The sequence below is a fragment of the Acinonyx jubatus genome, chromosome A3, assembly GCF_027475565.1.
Source record: "Acinonyx jubatus isolate Ajub_Pintada_27869175 chromosome A3, VMU_Ajub_asm_v1.0, whole genome shotgun sequence".
NCBI classification, from domain to species: domain Eukaryota; kingdom Metazoa; phylum Chordata; class Mammalia; order Carnivora; family Felidae; genus Acinonyx; species Acinonyx jubatus.
Window position 1 is genome coordinate 21,664,867 of NC_069388.1, and position 21,033 is coordinate 21,685,899.

Below are 21,033 nucleotides of genomic sequence, written 5' to 3' on the forward strand. Positions count from 1 at the left end.
AGGCCTGACGCAGATACACAGACAGGCACGGCTGCTCACACATTACACGGGCCCCGACAGGACTGGGCCCAGGGCGAATCTTCAATACCAGTTTTCCACACAAACGTATGAAAGACTGACCAGGCCAGCAGCCCACGGGGAGAGCCAGTGAATGGGAGCCAGAGGACAGACAGACTCCCTCTGAGACAGACAGAGACAAGGAGACACAGAGGCCAATGGGCAGAGAACAGATGACGGGTCTGAATGGACCTGGGACACAGACACGTGCCCCACCCTTTCTGGGCGGGAGGGATGGAGTCTGGGGCACAGATCAGGGTCTGTCCGTGTGTGTGCTTTTCTGTATCTTTCCTACTCCGCCATAAGGAATACATACTATTTTCTCCATGAGGGAAGACATCTCATTTTCCTCAGAGAAAAAAATACATGCAGAATAAGAGAAAAACCACTGAAATCAGGAAGGGAAGGTGGAGAGGACGTGGGGGTCCCAGGGTCTCCAGTCCCCGGAAGTGGGCTAGAATCAGGAGAGGGCTGCAGGAGGAGCAGAGGGGCTACGGGACGGTGGTCGCCCAGACCGCGCATCTCTCACCTCTCCACTCTGTCTCTCTCGCGACGAGCAAAAGCGAACTGGACAGAGGCCCAGAGTGAGGGAGTCAAAACCAGAGAAGGAGCCAGAGACAAGAGGTGGGAGAGATGGAACCAGCTTTCTTGCCTCCCTTCCCTGACCAGACACGTGGGCCAGATCTGGGTGCATCAGCTCGACCTTCCCTGGTCCCTCAAGCTCTTGTACCAGCGGGTGAGCTGTGTGGACTGACACAACAACCCTTGCAAGTTTCAGGGGGTCAGGGAAAGCTCCAGGAGGTGGTCTGTGGCCTCTGAGATGTGTCTTGAAGGATGAATAGGAGTTTTCCAGGTTGCAGAGGGAAAAGCAAGGGTATTCTCCACAGTGGAAAGAGCTTGGGCAAAAGCATGGGGTGTGGGAGGGCCTGAGGAAGAATCAGAAGTCAGAGAGCTTGACAAGCAAGAAAATCTGTGAGACAGAGAAACTAGGGAAAGAGACAGCACAGCGAAAAAGAGAAACCAGCCACAGCCTGAAACATAGAGATACACGTAGAAACAGAGACAGAAAGAAAATCAGAAGCACACAGAAACACACTGGGAACTATGGAGAAGGGTCGGGGGGGAATAGGAAGAACCAAAAAAAAGTGTTGAGACAGAGAGGCAGGGCCAGACAGAGAGCTGGAGGCAGGAGATTGAGAGACAGACAGAGACGGAGAGGCACAGAGGGAGATAAACACAGAGAAACACGGAGCAAGATAGAGAGGTGCAGAGAAAGGGGGCTCAGAGCCTTTCCCCACGCGGTTCTCGACCGCCCCCCAGCACGACTCAAGTGTAGTCCCCACCTGCCGGCAGGGGGGATCACTTTGTCCCCATCCTATTCGGGGATGGGGCACATCCCTGGCCTGCTGGCACACGTTCCTGAGCTCCCCCAACCCACCCAGGCACACCTGGGCCCTGCCAGGAGTGGCCAGTGCCCTCTGTGCCCTCCAAGCCCACAGAACCCAGCTGTAAACTGGCCCCGGGAGCCCGAACCTCAGGCACCAACTATGGCACGTGTCCATGTAACACACACAAATCCCGCACACTGATCCGGAGAAAACAGACTCGCTGGCTTCATATCCCATCGATGCCCACATACACACTCACCCCGGGAACTCACAGGCTGGCACACAACCCGGATATGTGTGTATACAGATGCACACAGCCCTGGGCAAACAGATGTCCAACCTCCCGGTCACAGACCCAGGTGAATATGAAGGTTCATACAGCTAGGCACACACTGCCGGGAACCCAGATTCATAGACCACCAGGACGTGTGTCCACACACCAACACAGATGCCCACGAGCAAACTGGCCCAGGCACATACCCACACAAACACAAAGGCACACACTCCTAGGAGCAAACAGAAGGCTCAGCCACAAACACAAACATCCCTGCTCCTGTGTGCACATCTCTGCGTGTCCATTCTGACCTGGATACTATGGTTTTTGGCTTGTGGAAATACTACTGCAGAGAGAAATGTCCTAATCTTGAAATTTGTTTTTAATTAGACTATTACGACAGCCAGAGGTGACACACAGATGCATGTGCCATGTGATGTAAAATAAATTTCTTCGTAAAGACTGTTGCAAATGAACTGCCCGGTTGTGTCCCTTTAGTGGTGGGGGAAAAGGGAGGAGAGGAAAGGTCTTTGGATTTTTCCCTAGAGTGCCCAGGACTTTTGTGGATAGAGCCCCAGCCCAGCCCAGCGCTCCTGGGAAACAACACAGCATACACACGGCCACATCTCCCCTTGAGCACATTTGCAACCCCACCCAGGCCCAACAGCCCCACCTGGCCCCCAGACTGTCCACTGCCACCCTCCCCCTGGGGCATCGGCGTCCTGAACTGCTCACACTTTGAGAGTCCTGGCTTCCCCCGGTGCATCTCAGACACAAGCAGAACTCCTGACAGATGTGCCCACTCCCCAAACAGAGGTGCTGGCGCACACACGGCCACATGCCCAAGTGGCTGTCTCCAATCTGATCATGTCTCCCCCTGGCCTGAAGCCCGCTGGCCACCAGTGCGGCCCAAATAAAGGCCCCTCTGACTACAGTCTGCCCTCACAGTTCACCCCTCTCATTCTCCAGCACACAGTGGATGCCCAGTAAACCACAGGCCACACTTTGAGGTCTGTTTGTGTTTAATCAGACAATATGCAAAGTATTTACAACCAATTCTGGATCCCCCCTCCCCCCAAGCCTGGGCCGTGGAATTCGGGACCCCCATGCCCTGCCCAGAGCCGGGGGTCCCCTAGGCCTCTGCATAGTCATCTGAAATCTACAAAACACTGTTTATTTAAAAAAAAAAAACAAAAAAAAAAACAGAACAGTATTAGGACACCTCATACAAAGGGCCCCAGGCAGCCGTAAGGGGACTTGGGAGTGCGCCGGGGTAAGCAAGCCCAGATTTGACCGGGACGGACGGCAGACTTGCGTAATAAACATGTATGAAAGGAAAAGTTGAAATTTCATAGGCAGGCACCGCTTGGCCTCCTTTCCCGCTGGCAGGGCCCGGCTGGCTCGAGAGCCCCTGGCAGCGGGAATGTTATTGCTGTGATGGGGGGCTGTGAGTGAAATGTACAACATGTCTGGGGAACAGAGCGGGGGAGCATTTTTACATGTTAAATATGGACACACACGTGCACACACATAACACACACACACACACACACACACACACACACACACATAGGGGCCCTGGCAAGATGCCCACAAACTGTCGGCCACCCCTTTTAAGATGGGGTACCTGAGGCCCAGGGAGGAGTCGCCACATACCCTAAGGCCAAACATTAGAGCGAGGGCCAGAGTCTCCCGACGCCCCAGGCTGGGCTCACCAAGGTTACGCCAGGCCACAGGGTCTGGAGCAGAGAAGTCGCAGAGGCCACGGCCACACATGGAGGCAGATGCTGCAGCCCAGACAGGAAGGAGGGGGCCACCCGAGGTCACAAAGCCAGGCCTGGTGCATGGCAGTGGACACTTGAACTCGACACCCACCACCCCCCAGCATAGGAACTCCTCTCCTACTCATGGGTTAAGGGGTGCTAACTGCAGGAGGGGAGCAGGGGCCAGGCATTGAAATGACACAGGACAAACGGGGGAAGGAGAACCTGGGGTTCCCTCCTGAGGCCAGGACCACCCAACCACGTGGATCTTGTACTTCGGTTTGATTGCCTCCGGAGCCTGGGAGCTCACTCTCTTTCATGGCTGGCTAGCTCCAAGGATGAAAAAAACACTCCCACTCTGATCGACATCTACTCCCCGACACTGGCATGGTCACCCCTCATTCAGCTGCGCCCTACGCCCGTCTCCACTCCCTCCCTCCACCAACAGTCCTGCCAGTCAGGCAGCGGCAGCAAGGCTCTGTTATCTCTAACTCAGCCTCAGGCCCCTGGTCCCCTGGGCTGCCCCAGTCTGTCCATGGTGCCTCCAAGGACAATCTTGTTGGTTCCTGAGGAAGACAGAGGGAGCACCGGGTTCCAAACCCACCTCAACCCTGAACTGTTCTGTGGTCGTGGGCAAGTCACATCCCCTCTCTGGACTGTTTCCCCACGGGTGCTACGAGGGCATGGAACTGGTGATCTCGAAGGGTCCCTTGGGTCTAAGAACAGGATTGGAGGGGGGTGCCCACCCCACCCACCATCATCAAGTCAAGCTCAGCCTCAGCTGCCCAGCCTGGGAGCCATGGCAGAGGGGTCTGGACCCAGCAGCTTCCACCAACAGGTGTTTCAGAAATGGACGGCAAAGGGCAGGGTGGCGGGCAGGCCGAGGGCCAGGCGCCCATCACTCCTCTTTGGAAAGGCTCTTCGGCCAGCTCTGGAGGCAGACGTGGGGCGACGTGGAAGTGTTAAGGAGTCAACGTGAGGAGCAGACTGAGGCTGACAAAGGGTGCCCTCAGCCCGTCCTTCTTCCCGGCTCCTCCTGCTGAGATACACAGAGCTCCAGGAGGAAAGGCAGGGAGGACGCATATGGCTGGAGCAGGTGCCGGGACGCAGTCACTGTGCCAGCCTTAAACCCTGTCCTCAAGGCTGCCCCAGGCCCCAAGCCCTTCCATGCCACAAAAGAGGGAGGGGCCTCATCACTGGCAATTCAGCCCCACAGAGGGGATCGATGTGGGCAGGCAGAGGGAGGCAAGACCCTCCATCAGGGGCCACCCAGCCCAGGATCCAAGCCAAGAGGCCAGTCTGGCCCTGTAGTGTGCTCCCTATAGGTTCTCTCCAGGCTGGTACTGGGGCTCGGTGGACGTGAAGTAGTCCTCTAGGAAGGCCTGCAGGTACTCGAAGGTGGGCCGCTCTTCCGGTTCCTTCCGCCAGCACTGGCACATGAGGTCATGCAGGGACTCGGGACACTCAGGCGGGCAGGGCATCCGGTAGCCCCGCTCCACCTGGTCCAGCACCTCACGGTTGACCATCCCTGTGGGTAGAAGGAGGTATGAGGAGGCTGGCTCAGGTGAGGAAAGTGGGGCGGGGGGAAGATGTGAGGAGGACAACCGAGAGTGCCTCCAGCCTAGGACACAGCGGGTGTGACCATGGGTAGGTCGCCTCCCAGGGGCTGAGAGCCCTGACCAGAGAGATTCTAAGATCAGATGCTCAACCTCTTTGTTCTACAGATGAGGAAACTGAGGCCTGGGAAGGGGTATGGCTTGCCCCAGGTCACCAGAGCAGAGGGGTTCAGGGAACAAAGATGGGCCACGAGGAGCCCTCTTACCAGGGTAGGGCACCCGTCCCTTTGTTGTGAGCTCCGTCAGCAGGATCCCAAAGGACCACACATCTGACTTGATGGTGAACCGGCCGTACAGGGCCGCTTCTGGAGCCGTCCACTTGATGGGGAATTTGGCACCTGCGGGAGGGAGAAAGTTCAGGGGAGGCTCAGCAGAACATCATGACGGTGCCTGCAGAGGGCCCTCTGGCACCGACCCAGGCCCTGCCCACCTTGCCGGGCGGTGTATTCATTGTCTTCGATGAGCCGAGCCAGCCCGAAGTCGGCCACTTTGCACACGAGGTTCTCTCCAACCAGAATGTTGGCAGCACGGAGGTCCCGGTGCACGTAGTTCATCCGCTCCACGTAGGCCATGCCCGAGGCGATCTGCAGGCAGAACCCAGGGAACCCGGCTCAGGGACCACCCCGTGCCCCCTTCCAGGTCACGAGTCACGTGCCCAGGGTGGGGAGCCAAATGCCCTGCCCTTGCCAGCCCTCAGGCAAGCGAAGTCAGCTTACAACAAACACCATTGGCACAAAAGCAGAACCAGAGTTCAGCTGGAATAGGGAACACGGGACAAAGGGCAAGGGCAAAGGGGAAACACAAGACAAGACCGCCCAGGAAGCAGGGTGACGATGAAGAGGCAGGCCCCAGGTGCCCCACAGATACAGATGAGTGCCAGGTCCTGCCTGCTGTCCCGAGTCCCCTCCGAACCTCAATTTTCTCATGTGTCAAATGGAATAAGGGCCATCCCTACCTCCCCTGATTGTGATAAGGATTAATGAGGAAATGATTGTCGAGCACCACCCACAGCAAGCAAGTGCCAACGCAGGTTTGTTGAGTGACTGAACAACCTTTACAGAGAAGAAAACTGAGGTGTGAGGCCCCACAGGCATCACTGACTCCTGACGCCCAGCTAAGGGTTCTTTCAAGCTCTGCCCAGAGCCACCACTCACAGCACGTATAAGTGGTCCCCGTAGTAAATGTGGTGAGATCAGAGAGTGTGGGCGGCAGTCAAGGCAGGCTGCCTGGAGGGGGCTGAGCTAAGTGGGTCTGAGTGCTCTAGGGCCAAGGCCGTGGGAGGTGGGCGGGGCTGACTCACCTGAGCAGCCATGTCCACCAGCTGTGGCAGCCGCAGGTACTTGCCTGTCTCCCCCTTGAGAAAGTCCAGCAAACTCCCTGGACAGAGAGAAAGCAGCCCTGTCTTCCCTGAGCCAGGAAGCAGAGATCCCCACACATCCTGCCCACCTGGGCCGGCCAGCCCTGCTTCAAGCGGCACAGCGGATTTCACGCGAACCCATCTCTGAACAAAGCCTCACTCAGCATTTGTCACTCAGAAGGCGAAGCAGGACGGGAAACAGCCAAATGTCCACCTCCAGGAGAACAGAAGCCGTGGCCCATCCCTGTACCGTACTACCACTACCCGACAATAAAAAAAGGAACAAACTAGTGACACGGGTGATAAGGGAGACGCTTGGATGTAGAAGATAAAATAGGTGAACCTCTAGAATAAACACAGCTATGATGACAGAAGGCATATCAGTTATTGCCTGGGTTTAGGGCTGGAGGGTACCGTCTGCAAAGGAAAATAAGGGAGCTTTCCGGGGTGACGGAGATCTCCTGCATCTTGAGTGTGGTAAGGGGTACACCGTGTCCATTTGTTAAAACTCACAGAACTGGACACTTAGCATGGTGTATTTTATCGTTTGTAAATTATACCTCCCAAAAGCGGAATTTTGAAACATTTAATTAATTTAAAAATTAGGTAAAGGTCAAGCCAGGGGCTTGACCTAGAAGCGGCTCCGCTTGGAGGGTTGGGGGACTTTTCTTTCAGCCACATAATGGCAAATGGTTTTAGAAAACCAGCAAACTGGGGAGCCAAGATGCATTGTGGGAAATTTTTTTTTTTTTTAATTTTTTTTTTAACGTTTATTTCTTTTGGGGACAGAGAGAGACAGAGCATGAATGGGGGAGGGGCAGAGAGAGAGGGAGACACAGAATCGGAAGCAGGCTCCAGGCTCTGAGCCATCAGCCCAGAGCCCGATGCGGGGCTCGAACTCACGGACCGCGAGATCATGACCTGAGCTGAAGTCGGACGCTTAACCGACTGAGCCACCCAGGCACCCCTGTGGGAAATTATTAAAAACAAAATGAGAAAGGCCACCTTTGGTTTGACTTTCCATTGACACGACAAGTTGGTTCTATGCCATTCCACCTTTTAAAAATGTACACTCTAGGGACGCCTGGGTGGCTCAGTCGGTTAAGCGATCGACTTCAGCTCAGGTCACTATCTCACGGTCATGGGTTCGAGCCCCGCGTCAGGCTCTGTGCTGACACCTAGGAGCCTCGAGCCTGTTTCGGATTCTGTGTCTCCCTCTTTCTCTGCCCCTCCCCCGCTCACACTCGGTCTCTCTCAAAAAATAAACGTTAAAAAAAAATTATTTAAATAAAAATAAGATGTACACTCTAGGGGTCGCATGGGGGGCTCAGTCAGTTGAGCATCAGACTCTTGATTTCAGCTCAGGTCATGATCCCAGGGTCGTGGGATCGAGCTCCATGCTGAGCATGGAGCCTAAGATTCTCTCTCTCTCTCTCTCTCTCTCTCTCTCTCTCCCTCTGCCTCTTTCCCCAGCTCACTCTCTCTCTAAAAAATAAAAAAAATAAGGGGTGCCTGGGTGGCTCAGTCAGTTGAGCACCCAACTTTGGCTCAGGTCGTGATCTCACAGTTCGTGAGTTCGAGCCCCGCGTCGGGCTCTGTGCTGACAGCTCAGAGCCTGGAGCCTGCTTCAGATTCTGTGTCTCCCTCTCGCTCTGCCCTTTCCCTGCTCATGTGCTCACTCTCTCTCTCAAAAATAAATACACATTAAAAAAAATTAAAAAATAATAATAAAATAAAATAAAATATACACCCTACATCTGGGGGGAAGTGAAGTGTGTCCCCTCCTGCCTAGCAAGGGACTGTCACACATCTCTGTGCCGGTCGCTCAGGCCTCACCCTTGCTCATGTACTCCGTGACAATGTAGATGGGCTCCTCAGACACCACGGCATATAGCTGCACCAATTTCTCGTGCCTTAGTTTCTTCATGACCTGGGCCTCCTGCAGAAAGGCCTCTGGAGACATTGTGCCTGGCTTCAGGGTTTTGATGGCCACCCTGGTGGTTCCGTTCCAGGTTCCTGTATGGGCAGGGGTAAAGGCTGCCTCAGTGAAGGCCCCCTATTCCTGTACCACTGGGACCCAGGATCTGCCTGCCCGGGTACCAGTTTCAGCTCTGGCCTCCCCAGCCATATGACAAGCCCCGCCAAGGTCCAGCCCCTTTCTGAGCCTCAGTGTCCCCACCTATAGAATTAAATGAGATCTGAGGTGCTGGGCCAAGCCCACTATGAGGGCTCACTTAGCTGCCACTGTCATTTTATTATTGTCTGGTTTTCAAACCGTGAGGCCTTGGGGAAGCTGTCCTCTAGACCAGTGTGTTTAATCCGGGTTCTTGTCCCAGCTGGACCCAAGGGCCTTTGCTGAGTGGCCCTAGGTCCATTCCTCCCAGTCCCTGGGCCCCCATCTGAGGGCTGGGGCCAGGCCTTTTCCCGAGGCCCTCGCGGCACAGGTCTGGGGACCTGTACCTGACACTCCATGAGTCTACCCGGGGCAGCCGCTGCTCGTTACCACACACCCAAGCCAGGAATGAGTTCTGCAGCCACCAGAGCAGCTGATGCCAGGATTTGCTCGTGTGCTCCTTTTGTGGCTGTGCTTAGGAACTGGCTTCTCATCCCTCGCCCCTGTCCCCAGCCCAACACCTTTCCTCACTTGGCCTGACCTCCAGCCTCCAGGCCTTGGTGCCTGCAGGGCCTTCCACCCAGGAAGCCTCTCTGCTCTCCCCTGAAGGGAGGAGAGTGGAGACGCTGATGCCAGGTGAACACTCGGCTTACACGACGGCACGCGGCAAGTCCCCTGCAGAAGCCACCAGCTCACAACTGTCATGCCTGCCTCACGCCAACCGCCCTGATTCCTCCGCGTCAGCAGAAGGCGGCCTGGGTTTTTTTCAGGGCTGCTCAGTGTTTGTTTTCAAGGACAGTTTTGCCTTTACTCCAGGGTCAGACGGGAGACTGTTAACAGGCCCAGAACATGCCAGACTGCACTGCCAAGCACCCCCTGTGCGAGTTGAGGCTTCTCTTCCCACGGCAAAGCGCTAATGCGTGGACGCATGACGGGCCAGCAGTCTCTCACACCCCACAGGTGGTTCCTATCTTCCCCACCCTCCTTGCACCCCGAGGAAGACCGAGGCTCCGAGCCGAGCCACCTGTCCCAGACTGCGTGGTGGGTCTTCGGGGAATCAGGACGCCCAGCCCTGAGCAGCCCTTGGCCGAACGATGCCAGGGTCTATAGAGGTGTGTGGTGCTGAGGGGGGCTCCACACTGAAAACAGAGCCCACTGTTCAGCAGAGGTGACTGTGACTCGCGGAGGTAAAGGGTGTGGGAGGGGGAGGGCAATGGGGCCTGGAGCTGTACCAGGGGATGGACATCTGCCCGGCTCTCGAGTGCGGACACCAAAGCCCCAAAAGGGACGGTGATTCCCTCTGAGGGGGCGGGGGCGAGGCCTTACCCATCCACACCTCTCCGAAACAGCCCTGGCCCAGCTTGACCTCCAGCCGCAGGGACTCCCGGGGGATCTCCCAGGCGTCTTTGGCCAGGCCCTGAGTCTGTGGCTTGGACGTGGGGCACACGGTGGTGAGGCGGTGGCAGAGGCCGTCGGCATGTTCTGAGGACAGAGGCAGGGAGGTAGAGTTCAGCAGGGTGTCTGTCCTGGGGCCTCCCTGTCCCACGGTGTGTGTGTGTAGACATACACGTGGCATGCACAAGGGACACACGGGATGCCCTCGAGGCCAGGCATCCACACCTGTGTGTTACACAGCCTCATCCCACACAGGCCCACACTGACTCGCGCATCTGCTCGCTGAGTTATTCATTCATACGTTCATCCGGACCTGAAAGGGCAGCCACCCAGGTGAGTCCCAAGGATGCAGTGCGGGACAAGTCCAGTGGAATCCTGCCCTCAGGGAGCTCACAGCGCAGGGGGAGCCCAACTTCCCCTAATCACCTCCCAGGACCACAAGCATGACAGAGGAGAGCAGTATGTGCAACAGTAGGTGGGCTGGGTGGAGTCTTGGAAGGCTTCTCAGAGGAAGTGGTGCCTGAGCTTGGATCTGCAGGGGAGTGAGTGGTGGACTGAGACCACTTTGCAGGGGCAAAGGGCCCTGAGAGAGGAACAAGCCTCTGGGTAGTAGGAACTGAAAGGCCAGAGGGGCTGCAGGAGAATGAACGGGGAAAGGGGGCCCCAGGTAAGGCAGGGTGGCCGGCAAGGTTTACAGCAGCCAAGGCCTCGGAGGCCACGTGGGGATCTTTATCCTGAGATTCCAAGGTAATCTCTGGAGGGTTTTAATGTGGGGGAGCAGTGTTCAGAATGAACCCTACGATGGTGGCCAAGGGGACAGAGGGGTGGCAGATGGTAGAGGGTGTCGGGGGGCCCAGCTGACAGAGAAGGAGGTGGCACAGGATGGGGAGTTGCTGGCACTCTCACGCTAGGCCGCACCTGCACACAGACGCCACGGCCACGGCCACGGCCACATGCACATAGGCACCCACAGAGACCTGCCCACACGAGTACACACAGACCCCATTGCCCCAGGGGAAGCCCTGAAGTGTCCGGATAATGCACACACACCCACACCCACAACCTGAGCCCCGGTGTGTACCAGGAGCCCTCGCTCCCTCCGCCTGCCCTACGGCTCTCTCTCCCTCTGCTGCAGTCGGTCTAGCCGCCCCCTCCTCTCCCAGTAACCGGTTCAGACCGGTCCTAGGACTGCAGAAACAAACAACACCGGCCTAAGCCCCCTCCCTTCCCTGCTCCCCTCCAGGCAGCCCTCCTCCCCAGCCAGCTGCAGAGAAGGAGAAAGAGGAGGGTAGGCATGGTGGGGGGAGGGGATGGGGAAGAAAGAGGAGGAAAAAGAGGGGGAGGGAGAGGGGAGGGGGAAGGGAGAGAGAAGAAAGGAAGGAGGGGCAGGAGGAAGAAGGAGGGAGGGGAGCAAGACCCCACACTCTCAGGATAACAGAAGCCCCAGCCCTTGTTGGCCCCAAAGCCCTCTCCAAAGGGTCCCTGGAGGAGGGCTGAGCCCCAGGCCCAGCGCCCACTCTGCCCCGCCCTCACTGGAGTAGTAGGCCACCAGCTGCTGCAGACTGTTGAACTGGGTGCGGGAGGTGATGTAGAAGCCACCGCTGTCCAGCTTGCGGATCTTATAATGCTTCACATTGAGGCCCTTGGCGTTGTCGAAATCGGACACGGAGAGGCAGTAGGCGCCTGCAAGGTAGGGTCAGAGAGGAGCCATGACCCCCTCGCCCAGCAGACCCCGCCCCCAGGCCACAGCGCTAAGTGCAGCTCTGTGCCTGCCCAACACAGGTAGACAGGGAGGCCAGAGGCGCAGGCGCAGCCCCAGCCCGGGGCACAGACAGGTCCAGTCCGCCCTGTCTCTGAGCACCCAGCCCTCAGGCAGCCACCAAGGCAGGGCCAAGTGAGCAAAGGAACACCTGATCAGAGAACCTCCCCAGGCACCCTCAGCCGGGGCAAGATCTCCCAGGCCTGAGTGTATATCCCAACTGTGTGACCCGGACAAGTAAGTCGCTTGGGCCAGTCTCTGGGCCTCAGTTTCGTCCTCTGCACAATGGGGCTACTCCCAGAGATGCTGGGAAGATTGGAGACCACATATAAGAGGGCCTGGCACATAGTAGGTGCTCAGCGAATGTTTGCTAGGAGCCAGGAATGGTCTCGTGGCTGTGTGTCCCTGGCTTAACTGCTTCCTCTCTCACAAGGGCACTCTCTATGCCCCACACCTTCCTGAAGACTCCACGATCAGGCAGGAGCGGGTGGCTGGCTAAGGTTGCAGCAGTCATGGGCAGGAGGCCATGTGCTGGGTGTGGCCTACAGGCTGACAAGGCAAAGATGGGCCAGCCCTGGTGGCCTCCTCCCTGCCTCTCTTAAGCCTGGAAAAGTTTTTGGCTGGAAGTTTCCTCCTGCCTAGCAGGCCTGGCTAGGAGCCTTTGTTAACCTGAGCCCAAGAGAGGCCTGGGGTAGAGGCTCCAACAGCCAGAGAAAGCCCTTTTCAGAAGGTAGGAGCCATCATGCTAGAACCCCAGCCCCCACAGCCCATGGGCTCTCTGGATAGTCCTCAGGTGGGGGTTACAATCTCCAGTGTCAAGAAGGGGAAAAGGAGACCCAGAGAGGGAAAGCCGCTGGCCTCAGGTCACCCAGCAAGTCAGGCACAGAGGACTGTAACCAGGTCTCTAAAGCCTGCAATAGGCAACCATGACTAACAGATGGCCCAGGCCACGTACATGTAGATGCCAGCGGCCTGAATCTGAAGCCAGCCCTGACCACATGTGCGCACATGCAGGCATGCCCATGCCAGGTGGCCTCCTGCTCACACAGGGACACACGGCCCAGGCCCCCCAGGCACAAAGACAATCCTACAACTACCCACTCCCACCCAGGAGGACCCAGACAATTGCACCCCCACATGCACACACATGCCTAGACCCACGCATGGCGTGCCCAGCCACACAACTGCTCATAAATGCACACACATGACACGGATGCTCTGCTTCCCATCTCTCGCTGAGCCCCAGGCCCACGGGACGTGGCCCAGCTTCGTTTCCATGGTGATGGGTTGCCTGCCACCCACTGGCAGAGGGGCTAGAGAGAAAAGGGGTGATCTGTGTTCTCTGGCTGGGGAATGGACAGAAGAGGCCCAGGGGCCTGGACTGCTGGGGAAGGGCATCTCCAGAAGCCCCTGGAGATGGAGAAGAGGGGCCTACTTCATTAGCACCCACCCTGGGAACAAGTCTTTTACTGTGTGACCCTCGGGCCTCCTGACAGCCTGTGCCCATACCTCATCCGAGGAACCTGAGGCCAGAGAGGCTAGGTGAAATCTTCTGCTGCGCCTCTGGCCACCCCAGATAATTCAGCTGTCCTCAGATGTACCTCCCTGCCTTTGATCTTACCACTTCCTCCACCTGGAGGGCCCTTCCCACCCGACACCGGGTACCAAACTCCTATTCGCTCTACGATACGCAGCTCAAACAACGCACAAAAGACAGTTCCCATTGGCCAGCGGGAGTGGTCCTACCTTTCGTGGTCTCGCTTTCTCGCACTAGGAAGGTCCCTCTTGGGTTTTCCGCATTGAGCAGTAACCTCTCTGACTCCCGTCTGGTGATCTTGCCAAAGTACCACCTGGGACAGGAGGAAGGAGGGTGGGGTCAGTGAGCCAGGCTTCCGGCCACCCATAGTGCCTCTCTCTAGGATGTGGCCAGGGCCGTTGGCAGCCAGACCACCCACTCCAGCCCAGGAGAGAAGCTCCCAACCAGCTCCTGGCAGGCAGGAGGCCAGAGTCCATACTCACTCTTCGGCCTGGATAGAGTCAGAGGGCGCCACATAGTTGCTGGGGATGTAGCCCGTCTGTCCTGTGCTGAGTGAGTGGGCCAGCCACCAGTCACCCTCTCTAAGGAGGGGGAGAGGGAAGGAGCAAAAGAGAAGGAGCCATCAGTGGTGGGCCCCAAGGCTGCAGTCTTCACAGGTGCTGTGCTGGGGTCCCCAAGGCCAAGTGAGGCACCGGCAGCCATGGGACCAGCCTGAGTTTCCGTGCTGCCAGGCCAAGCCGGCCTGGACTTCTCTCTCCCCAGCCCAGATGCCTCTTGGCCCAAGCTGCCTCAGACACACTTTGTCCAGGACTGTGACAGGACTGACCTTGGTCAGCCTGAGGCCCAAATTCACAGGGGCAGAGTTCTGGAATAGGGAGTAATCTGCTTCCCTTCATAGAGACAAAGCCATCTCAAGATGCCAAGAGCTGTCTTGGGAACGAGGGAGGGAGCTCCCTGTCTCTGGGGAGCAAGCAAGTTGTACCAGGAGAGATGATTCCTGCCTAAGATAGATGTCAGGTCAGATCATCAAAGCCATCCCAAAGCCCTGAGATTTGGAAGCTGGTGAGGCCAGGCTGGAGGTAGGGGGTGGCCCCCTTTGGGGGCTTGGTGACCATCCAGGCACTAACCCTGCAAACTAGAGCAATGCTTGCCTTTGTCACATATCACCGGTCATACCTAAGGGGCTCCTTGGCTGAAAACGACGGGTTTCCTCCTGTAGCCTACCCACATATGGGGGAAACTGAGGCCAGAGGGAGCTGGGACTTGCCCAGAGTCACACAGAGTCATGTCAGAGGGGCTGAGGCGGCAGAGCCCCAATGCCCAGGGCACTTCTACACTAACTGCCCCGTGAGGAGGAGATGGGGACGGGGACAGAGGAGCTCCCTGCACGGTCGGGTCCCCTGGGCCTGGGTGGGAGTGGGGAGGGGGCGAAGTACCTTTGCAGCCATCTGAATGTGAACCAGGTCTGGCTGGAGCGGGGGTCCAGAGACACAGAGAAGAGAGGAGAAAGCGAGAGCTCAACAGGAAAGAAGAGGCAGAGATGGGGGTGGTGAGAGAGAGAGGCAGAAAGAGCGAGGAAGAGAGCAGGACAGCAGGCGGTGCGGGGGACCAGGGACAAGGCGGGGCAGCCACAGAGGCCTCACATCCAAAGCAACCAAAGGAGATGGGGAGGGGTCCAGGGGGAGTGAGGGGAGGCCAATGGGAAAGGCTGCCTGAGAAATAGGGTCCAGCCCCCTTCCATTCCCACCGTGCAGATGGAAAGACAGGCCAGAGAAGCGAAGGCCTCTGCTCAAGGTCACACAGCCAGGCCCAGGCTCCTGACTCCCAGACCAGAAGGAATCTTCCCCTACAGGGTATGGTGGGGCTCGAGACCTTGCTGAGCTTCTCTCTCCAAGGCTGCCTTTGGACCTCACCATGACCATGACCCTTAGAAGACACACAGCAAGCAGGATGGGCTCCCCCTTCCTCATTGCCAGGGCCCAGAGAAAAAAGCCTTGCCCACAGTTGCACAGTATGGACTTGAACCCAGATTGCTGGCTCCTGCTTCTTCTGAGCTGCCTCTGACCCATATTTTTCAGCCCATTTTGAAGATAGAGAAGTTGAGGTAAGGAGAAAGTAGGTTGCAAGAGCTCTCCAAAGACTGGTCAGAATATAGGTGAGCACCCAGACCTGGGGGCTAGTGGGGTGGGTTGAGGCTGAACCAGAGGGTACAGGGTGCCCTCTGGACAGCAAAGGGAGCATGACTGGGGCTGAGGGGCCCACTCAGCCGTGCAACTGCTGCACGAACACTCAGGCAGAGGCACGAGCTCACATGGGGGTCTCTGCTCGAGAGGGAGGGCTCGGGAGTAAGGGGGCAAAGGCAAAACTCAAGGAAGGGCCTTGGAAGCGTAGGGCCACCATCCAACCCCCTGTTGTGCTAACACCCAGGGGTGTCCACATTTGTCTGTCCCATTTGATCCTCAAGGCCACCCTGTAGGGAAGGCAGGCCTCAGCCCCCAGATGAGGAATCTGTGGCTCAGAGATGTCAAGGGAGCAGCCCAAGGCCACACAGCACCCAGGCTGGAGTAACCTAGCACTTTCTGAGGCATAGAGATGGGCAGAGACTTGCCCAAAGCTACAGAGCAAGAGCTCCAGTCACAAGAAACAGCTGAAATCATCCAGTCAAAGCCTTCATTTCACCAATGGGAAAATAAGGTACAGAGAGGGGCAGTTATTTGCCAAAAGACACACAGCAAATCGATGGCAGGGCAAGGCTGAGAACCAGGGTCCGCGTGTCCACAGCCAGATACAGAAGGCCCTCCTGGACCCCTCCTGGAGTCCAGAGGCTCAGAGGCCCTCAGGAAAGCCAGGGGAAGACAGAGGAGGAGGCAGCAGGACAGGGGGCAGGGAACTAAGCCAAGGTCTGGGTCAGAGGCTACAAAACGAGACAGATTGACAAAGCCAAAGTCTGCAAACTGGCCGGCCTCTAGGGAGCCCCTATCCAGGCACTCAGAGTGGAAGGCTGGCAAGGAGCATGTGCCCAGAGGCCAGCCGAGCAGGGCCCAGAATCAAGTGGGGGGTCAGCCTAGCTGACATTACCCAGACTTCAGCCAGCAGATCTCCCAGCTCCCTGACATCAGCCCGTATGTGAGTTCGGGGTTTCCAGTCCAGGTTTGGGGTTTCATTTAGTTCACAAGGCAGGGATGAGGGTCACCGCCATTTCACAACAGACCCAAGGCCCAACTCTGACCTGGTCCCAGCTTGAGGGGCGTCTCAGAGCTGGAGCTCCAGAGTCAGACCACTCTGGGCACCATCCAGCTCACCACTTGCAGGCTCTGTGACCTTGGCCTTGCCTCAGTTTCCTCATCTGTAGGATGGGGATACTCATGCCTCCACCCAAGGATGTAAAATACCAGCACAGGGCCTGGCACACAATAGGGGCTCAATGTGCATGAGCTGTTAGCATCTCGATTTGGCTTAAAAAGGAAAAACAACTAAATCTGCATCTCTATGGCACCCCTCCCCACTATCCAAAATGTTTTTAAAAACCAAAGCAGCTAAATAAATTAATTGAATAAAATGAAAACAAAAACCAAAGGAGCTCAGTCTCAGTCTGCAATAACGATTTGCTGTGTGACTTTGGGCAAGCACCCTACCTTCTCTGGGTCTTAATTTCCTCACATAAGCAAACAAATAAATAAATAAATACATGAAAATTTCCTCATCTATTACAGTCACAGACTCTCCCTTGCAGGCAAAGTGTATAAAGCAGTCAGCAACAAGCCGGGCTTAGGGTCAACGGAGATAATTACTGTGATCATCATCCAGGCCCACCTGAGAAATGTTGATATCAAGCCCCATTTTCCTATGTCAGTGGTCTGGGAGGCTCAAACCTGCCTTGGGTAGCTGCCTGGGTTGGGGGCTGGCCCCACGAAGGTCCCCACAGCTTCCGACACCAACCTCCGCCCAGACTTGGAAGTCATCTATCTGGCTGAGTAGATTTACTACATCTAGCACCTTCCCTGGGGGCCTGGTCCTTATCAGATGGATAGGAAGAAGGAAAGGAAGCGAGGAAATTACACACGTCCCCCGCCCCACCCCTCATCTTCCCACATGCGGCCAGAGGAAAAGCACTGAACCAGCAAGGGGTCCTCTAGCTGCAATGTTACATCCCATTCACTAGCTGTGTGACATCAGACAACTGACCTCGCCTCTCTGAGCCTCAGAATCCTCTTCTTGGGACCCTAAGCCTTGAGCCGGCCAAGCCGGCATGTGATCAGGAGTAAGGCAGCCTCAACCTGGGAAGAATTCTGGTTTGGACACTTATATTTAACTCACTGGGACCATCGAGACTGGTCAGATAGGCACTTTGGGGACTGCAGACAAGCCAGGGCACCCTGAGGCCTGGGCACATGCCCAGTGGGGAGAGGGCAGGGTGAGGCCAGGACAGTTGTATGAGGAGCGCAGGAAGGTGTCCCCTGCCCTGTGGTAGAAAGTGGAACTGGAGTGAGGGCTCCCCCAAAGAAGCTGCTGGAATCTGGGTGGGAGGAAGGGGCAGTTCAGGGGACGACCCAGACTCACACCCAGAAGGGCCCCGACTCCTAGAGACTCAGACACCAGGGCTGAGGGCTTGGGCCAGTCAGACCTCAGACCCCACTGGGCTTCCTCGGACCCAGGGCCACACAGCACACAGGGTTCTGGGCCCCGGGGGCCATGTGGTCTGAAGGTCCAGGAGCAGCGTCTCCAGACCCTGCTGCTGTGAGGCCCCCGACCCGGCAAGCCCCGGCCAAACCCTGTCAAGAGCCAGGCTTGCCCTAAAGCTCTCCCCATCCTGACACCCAGCCCAGCAAGTCCCTCATTCTTACAGGCCCAGGGGGGCAGGGCCGGAGGAGTGAACAATCGTGGGCACTGAGCAATAACGGGAGAAGGACACGTGAAGTTGTCCCTGGGCGGCTATGAGACCTGAACACCTCCAATTTAGGTGGCCCATCTGTCACCAACCCCCTTATCCCTCCCCTTCCTCTAGTACCAGCCCCGACTCCACCGCCACCCAACTTCTCAGGCAAAGGGGTGGCTGAGCGTCGCATGTGGGAAGGGTTCCTGGTGCCCCGCCTCCAGTCACAGCGCCTCACTGCCATCCAAGGACAGGCCTGGCCTGACACCCCCAAGCCTATGTTGGAAGGCAGGACGAAGGGAGGGGAGGGGCCAGACAAAGGAAAGGGTGAGGGCCGCCCTCTGGCTGGAGGTGAAAGAGGCAGAACCAAAGTTTCCAGAGCCTTCCTTGCCACCACACCTCGGCTCAAGCTGTGGCCCCAGCCTGAGGTGCCCTTCCCATCACTGGTTGAGATTCTCCCTGGTACTTCAAAGCCACCAACCTGATGCGTCCTCCCCTGCGCGGGCCCTTCCCTCCTCCTGGCTCGCCTGCACCCTACTGAGTCCTCCTGCAAGGGCCGTGGGTGGGAGGGCCTGCCCCCCCCCCCCCTCTGCCACCACTAGCTGTGTGACCTGGGGCAACTCACTCCGCCTCTCGGGGCCTCAGGTTCCTCAAGTGCAAAATAAAGCCAAGAAGAGTTTCTACTTCCCAGGGCTGCGGTTGACGGTGACGTGTAAATAAAACGACGCCACTTAAAGCGCTCCCATGAGACCAGGCTCGCACACAGAGCACGGTGAACCATGGCTGTTTGATTACTGCTGGTTCAGCTTGCTCAGCGACACCAGCAAGGCACCCCCGCCATGCCGAGCAACAGGTGATGTGGGGACCCACGAAGGCGGCAGACCTGCGAGCAGGTCTGGTCTGGGGGAGGCAGAGGCAAACGGCTGGAGCCACACGGGGACTGGGGCGCACTAGGACTCTGACACGCAAGGCGGGGAAAGGTTGGGAGAGGCCCCTCCACCCCCAGGGAGAGCGGCGCGAGGAGGGGAGAGTGCCGCTGCCCGAGCTCTGATCCTGGTTTTGCTCCCCGGTAGCTGTGTGACCTTGGTCAAGAGCCTTCACGTCTCTGAGCCTCAGTTTCCTCATTTGCCAAAGGGAAACAGCCCCTCCCCCGTCACTACGGCCCCGGCAGGATTGCATGGAGGAGTAAATACAAGGACATGGGTAAGAACGCCTGGCACAGCACCTGGCCCCTCTTTTCCCTCGTGCCTCACAGAGAAGGCAGTCCTGAGCTGGATCTTGAAGGGCAAATAGGAGTTTGCCAGGCAGAGACGGGAGAAAGGTGTTTCAGGCAGAGGGAACAGCATGCACAAGGGTAGGGAGGCATGAACAGGCACGACACCCCTGGAGATGGTGATGTCCAACCTCCCTAGCCGGGCCTTTGAGGCCGCTCAGGGACCAATTCTACTCTATCTTCCAGCACCTTCTTGCCTTCCCACAGCCCTGAGGGCGTCCAGCCCCGCACCCTCCTGTCAGCCGCCCCTCTGAGAGGGATTGCCTCCCAGCCACTTCCAACTGCTACACAGTATCACTGTTCTTCCTCGGAGGACCTGCCTGAAGCTTCCAGTCCCCGTGGTCACCACCAGAGGGGAGCACACTGCAGGGACCAAATGCCTGAGCGGACCCTGGCCCTGCCCTCTGCCTGTCACTTGGCCTGGACTGGAGTTGCGCCCCGCCCCCTGCCCCGCCCCTGGCTCCAGGAAGGCCCCTTCTCCACCCAGGCCTCACCGGGCCGGCACTGGACCCTGCATGCAGCCGGCACTCAGTGTGGGCTGACCGTCAGGATGGAGGGCGAGCAGGTTAGCAAGAAGGTGGGTGGGGAGGAGGCAGGACGGTGAGTGAGAGCGGGATGGTAGGACCCTCCCCAGTCTCGGCCCAGGGTTAAGGTCAGGACCTGGTCACACCGGTTGGGGGTAGGGCATAAGCTGGGAAAGCTGGACGGGGACAGCCAAGGGAGCCAGAGACCACAGGCAGGGACATGCGGAGGAAGCACATGCAGACAGCAGCCCCGCCCCCCTCCACCAGCGAAGCGCCCCCCACCCAGCCCGCCACCTACGAAGTGAGTACACACCTGACGTCCACCTTCCTCCTAAGGGCCAGCGAGAGAGAAGCAGAGAGAGGGAGAGCTGAGGGAGGGCTGGAGGGAGCAAGCATGAGCCAGGAATCGGGGTGGGGGGTTCCACTGAGGATGGGGGCACAGCAGGCCCCGTTGAGGGCAGGAGTGCAGCAGGTGCTGAGCTCTGCCCCGCCCTTTGTCGGCGGTGCCCAAAGGAGCAACCTCCTGCCCCCCTGTGAAGCTCCCCACCCCTCACCCCTGGGCATATGGCCCAAAACCTGCGCCCACCCCCGGTGTACTCCTGACAGGGAAAGGAGAGCAGGAAAAAGGAGAAGAACGCCCCCCACCTCATGGTTACAGCCCCTCCAACCCCTCACTAGTTCATTCCCCACCTGCTCCTGTTCCTGTTCCCCTGCCCACAGGGGCCCCAGAGCCAGCTTGGCCCTAGGATGCCCCCCTCCAAGGCTGGGACCTCTGGAGGTGAACCAGACATCCATACCCCATCCCACCGTCTCATCCCATGCCCAGTCATAACCCTCTCACACTGAGTGCCCGGTACAAGTCCCCTGCCTCTCCCTATTTGGGCCTCTCCCCGTGCAGCTAGACATTCTGGCTCAGCCGGCTGCCCCAGGCCCTCCAGCCCCAGGTCCCTCAAGAGGGCACCTCTGGGGGTCCAGCCTCCAGCTTTAGGCCCTGTTTTCTGCAGTCCTGGGTCGTGCCCTGATCATATCCTCTCTGTGAGGTCTGGGGCGCTGTGCTCTACGGAGTTACTGAGCCCAGATCCCTGCCCTGGGAGCCCTCCCAGA

General features: G+C 57.8%; 1 protein-coding gene across 6 annotated transcripts in view; it reads right to left on the bottom strand.

Moving 5' to 3' along the window:
• Positions 1 to 2,904: 2,904 nt before the first annotated feature.
• The window catches only part of SRC (SRC proto-oncogene, non-receptor tyrosine kinase), a 60,050-nt gene continuing 41,921 nt past the window's right edge, over positions 2,905 to 21,033 (bottom strand). For 4 of the 6 annotated variants that reach the window (XM_053199986.1, XM_053199988.1, XM_027070056.2 and 1 more), the window contains 10 exons: positions 20,243 to 20,260; positions 13,742 to 13,840; positions 13,469 to 13,572; positions 11,497 to 11,646; positions 9,895 to 10,050; positions 8,292 to 8,471; positions 6,399 to 6,475; positions 5,529 to 5,682; positions 5,305 to 5,436; positions 2,905 to 5,010 (listed from right to left, as the gene is read on the bottom strand). In XM_053199986.1, coding sequence (XP_053055961.1) covers positions 4,802 to 5,010; positions 5,305 to 5,436; positions 5,529 to 5,682; positions 6,399 to 6,475; positions 8,292 to 8,471; positions 9,895 to 10,050; positions 11,497 to 11,646; positions 13,469 to 13,572; positions 13,742 to 13,840; positions 20,243 to 20,260 — 1,279 coding nt within the window. In that variant the 3' untranslated portion in view covers positions 2,905 to 4,801. Of the gene's footprint in view, positions 5,011 to 5,304; positions 5,437 to 5,528; positions 5,683 to 6,398; positions 6,476 to 8,291; positions 8,472 to 9,894; positions 10,051 to 11,496; positions 11,647 to 13,468; positions 13,573 to 13,741; positions 13,841 to 14,695; positions 14,729 to 20,242; positions 20,261 to 21,033 lie in introns of all 6 variants that reach the window. The other 2 variants (XM_053199989.1, XM_027070057.2) reach the window with 2 other exon arrangements.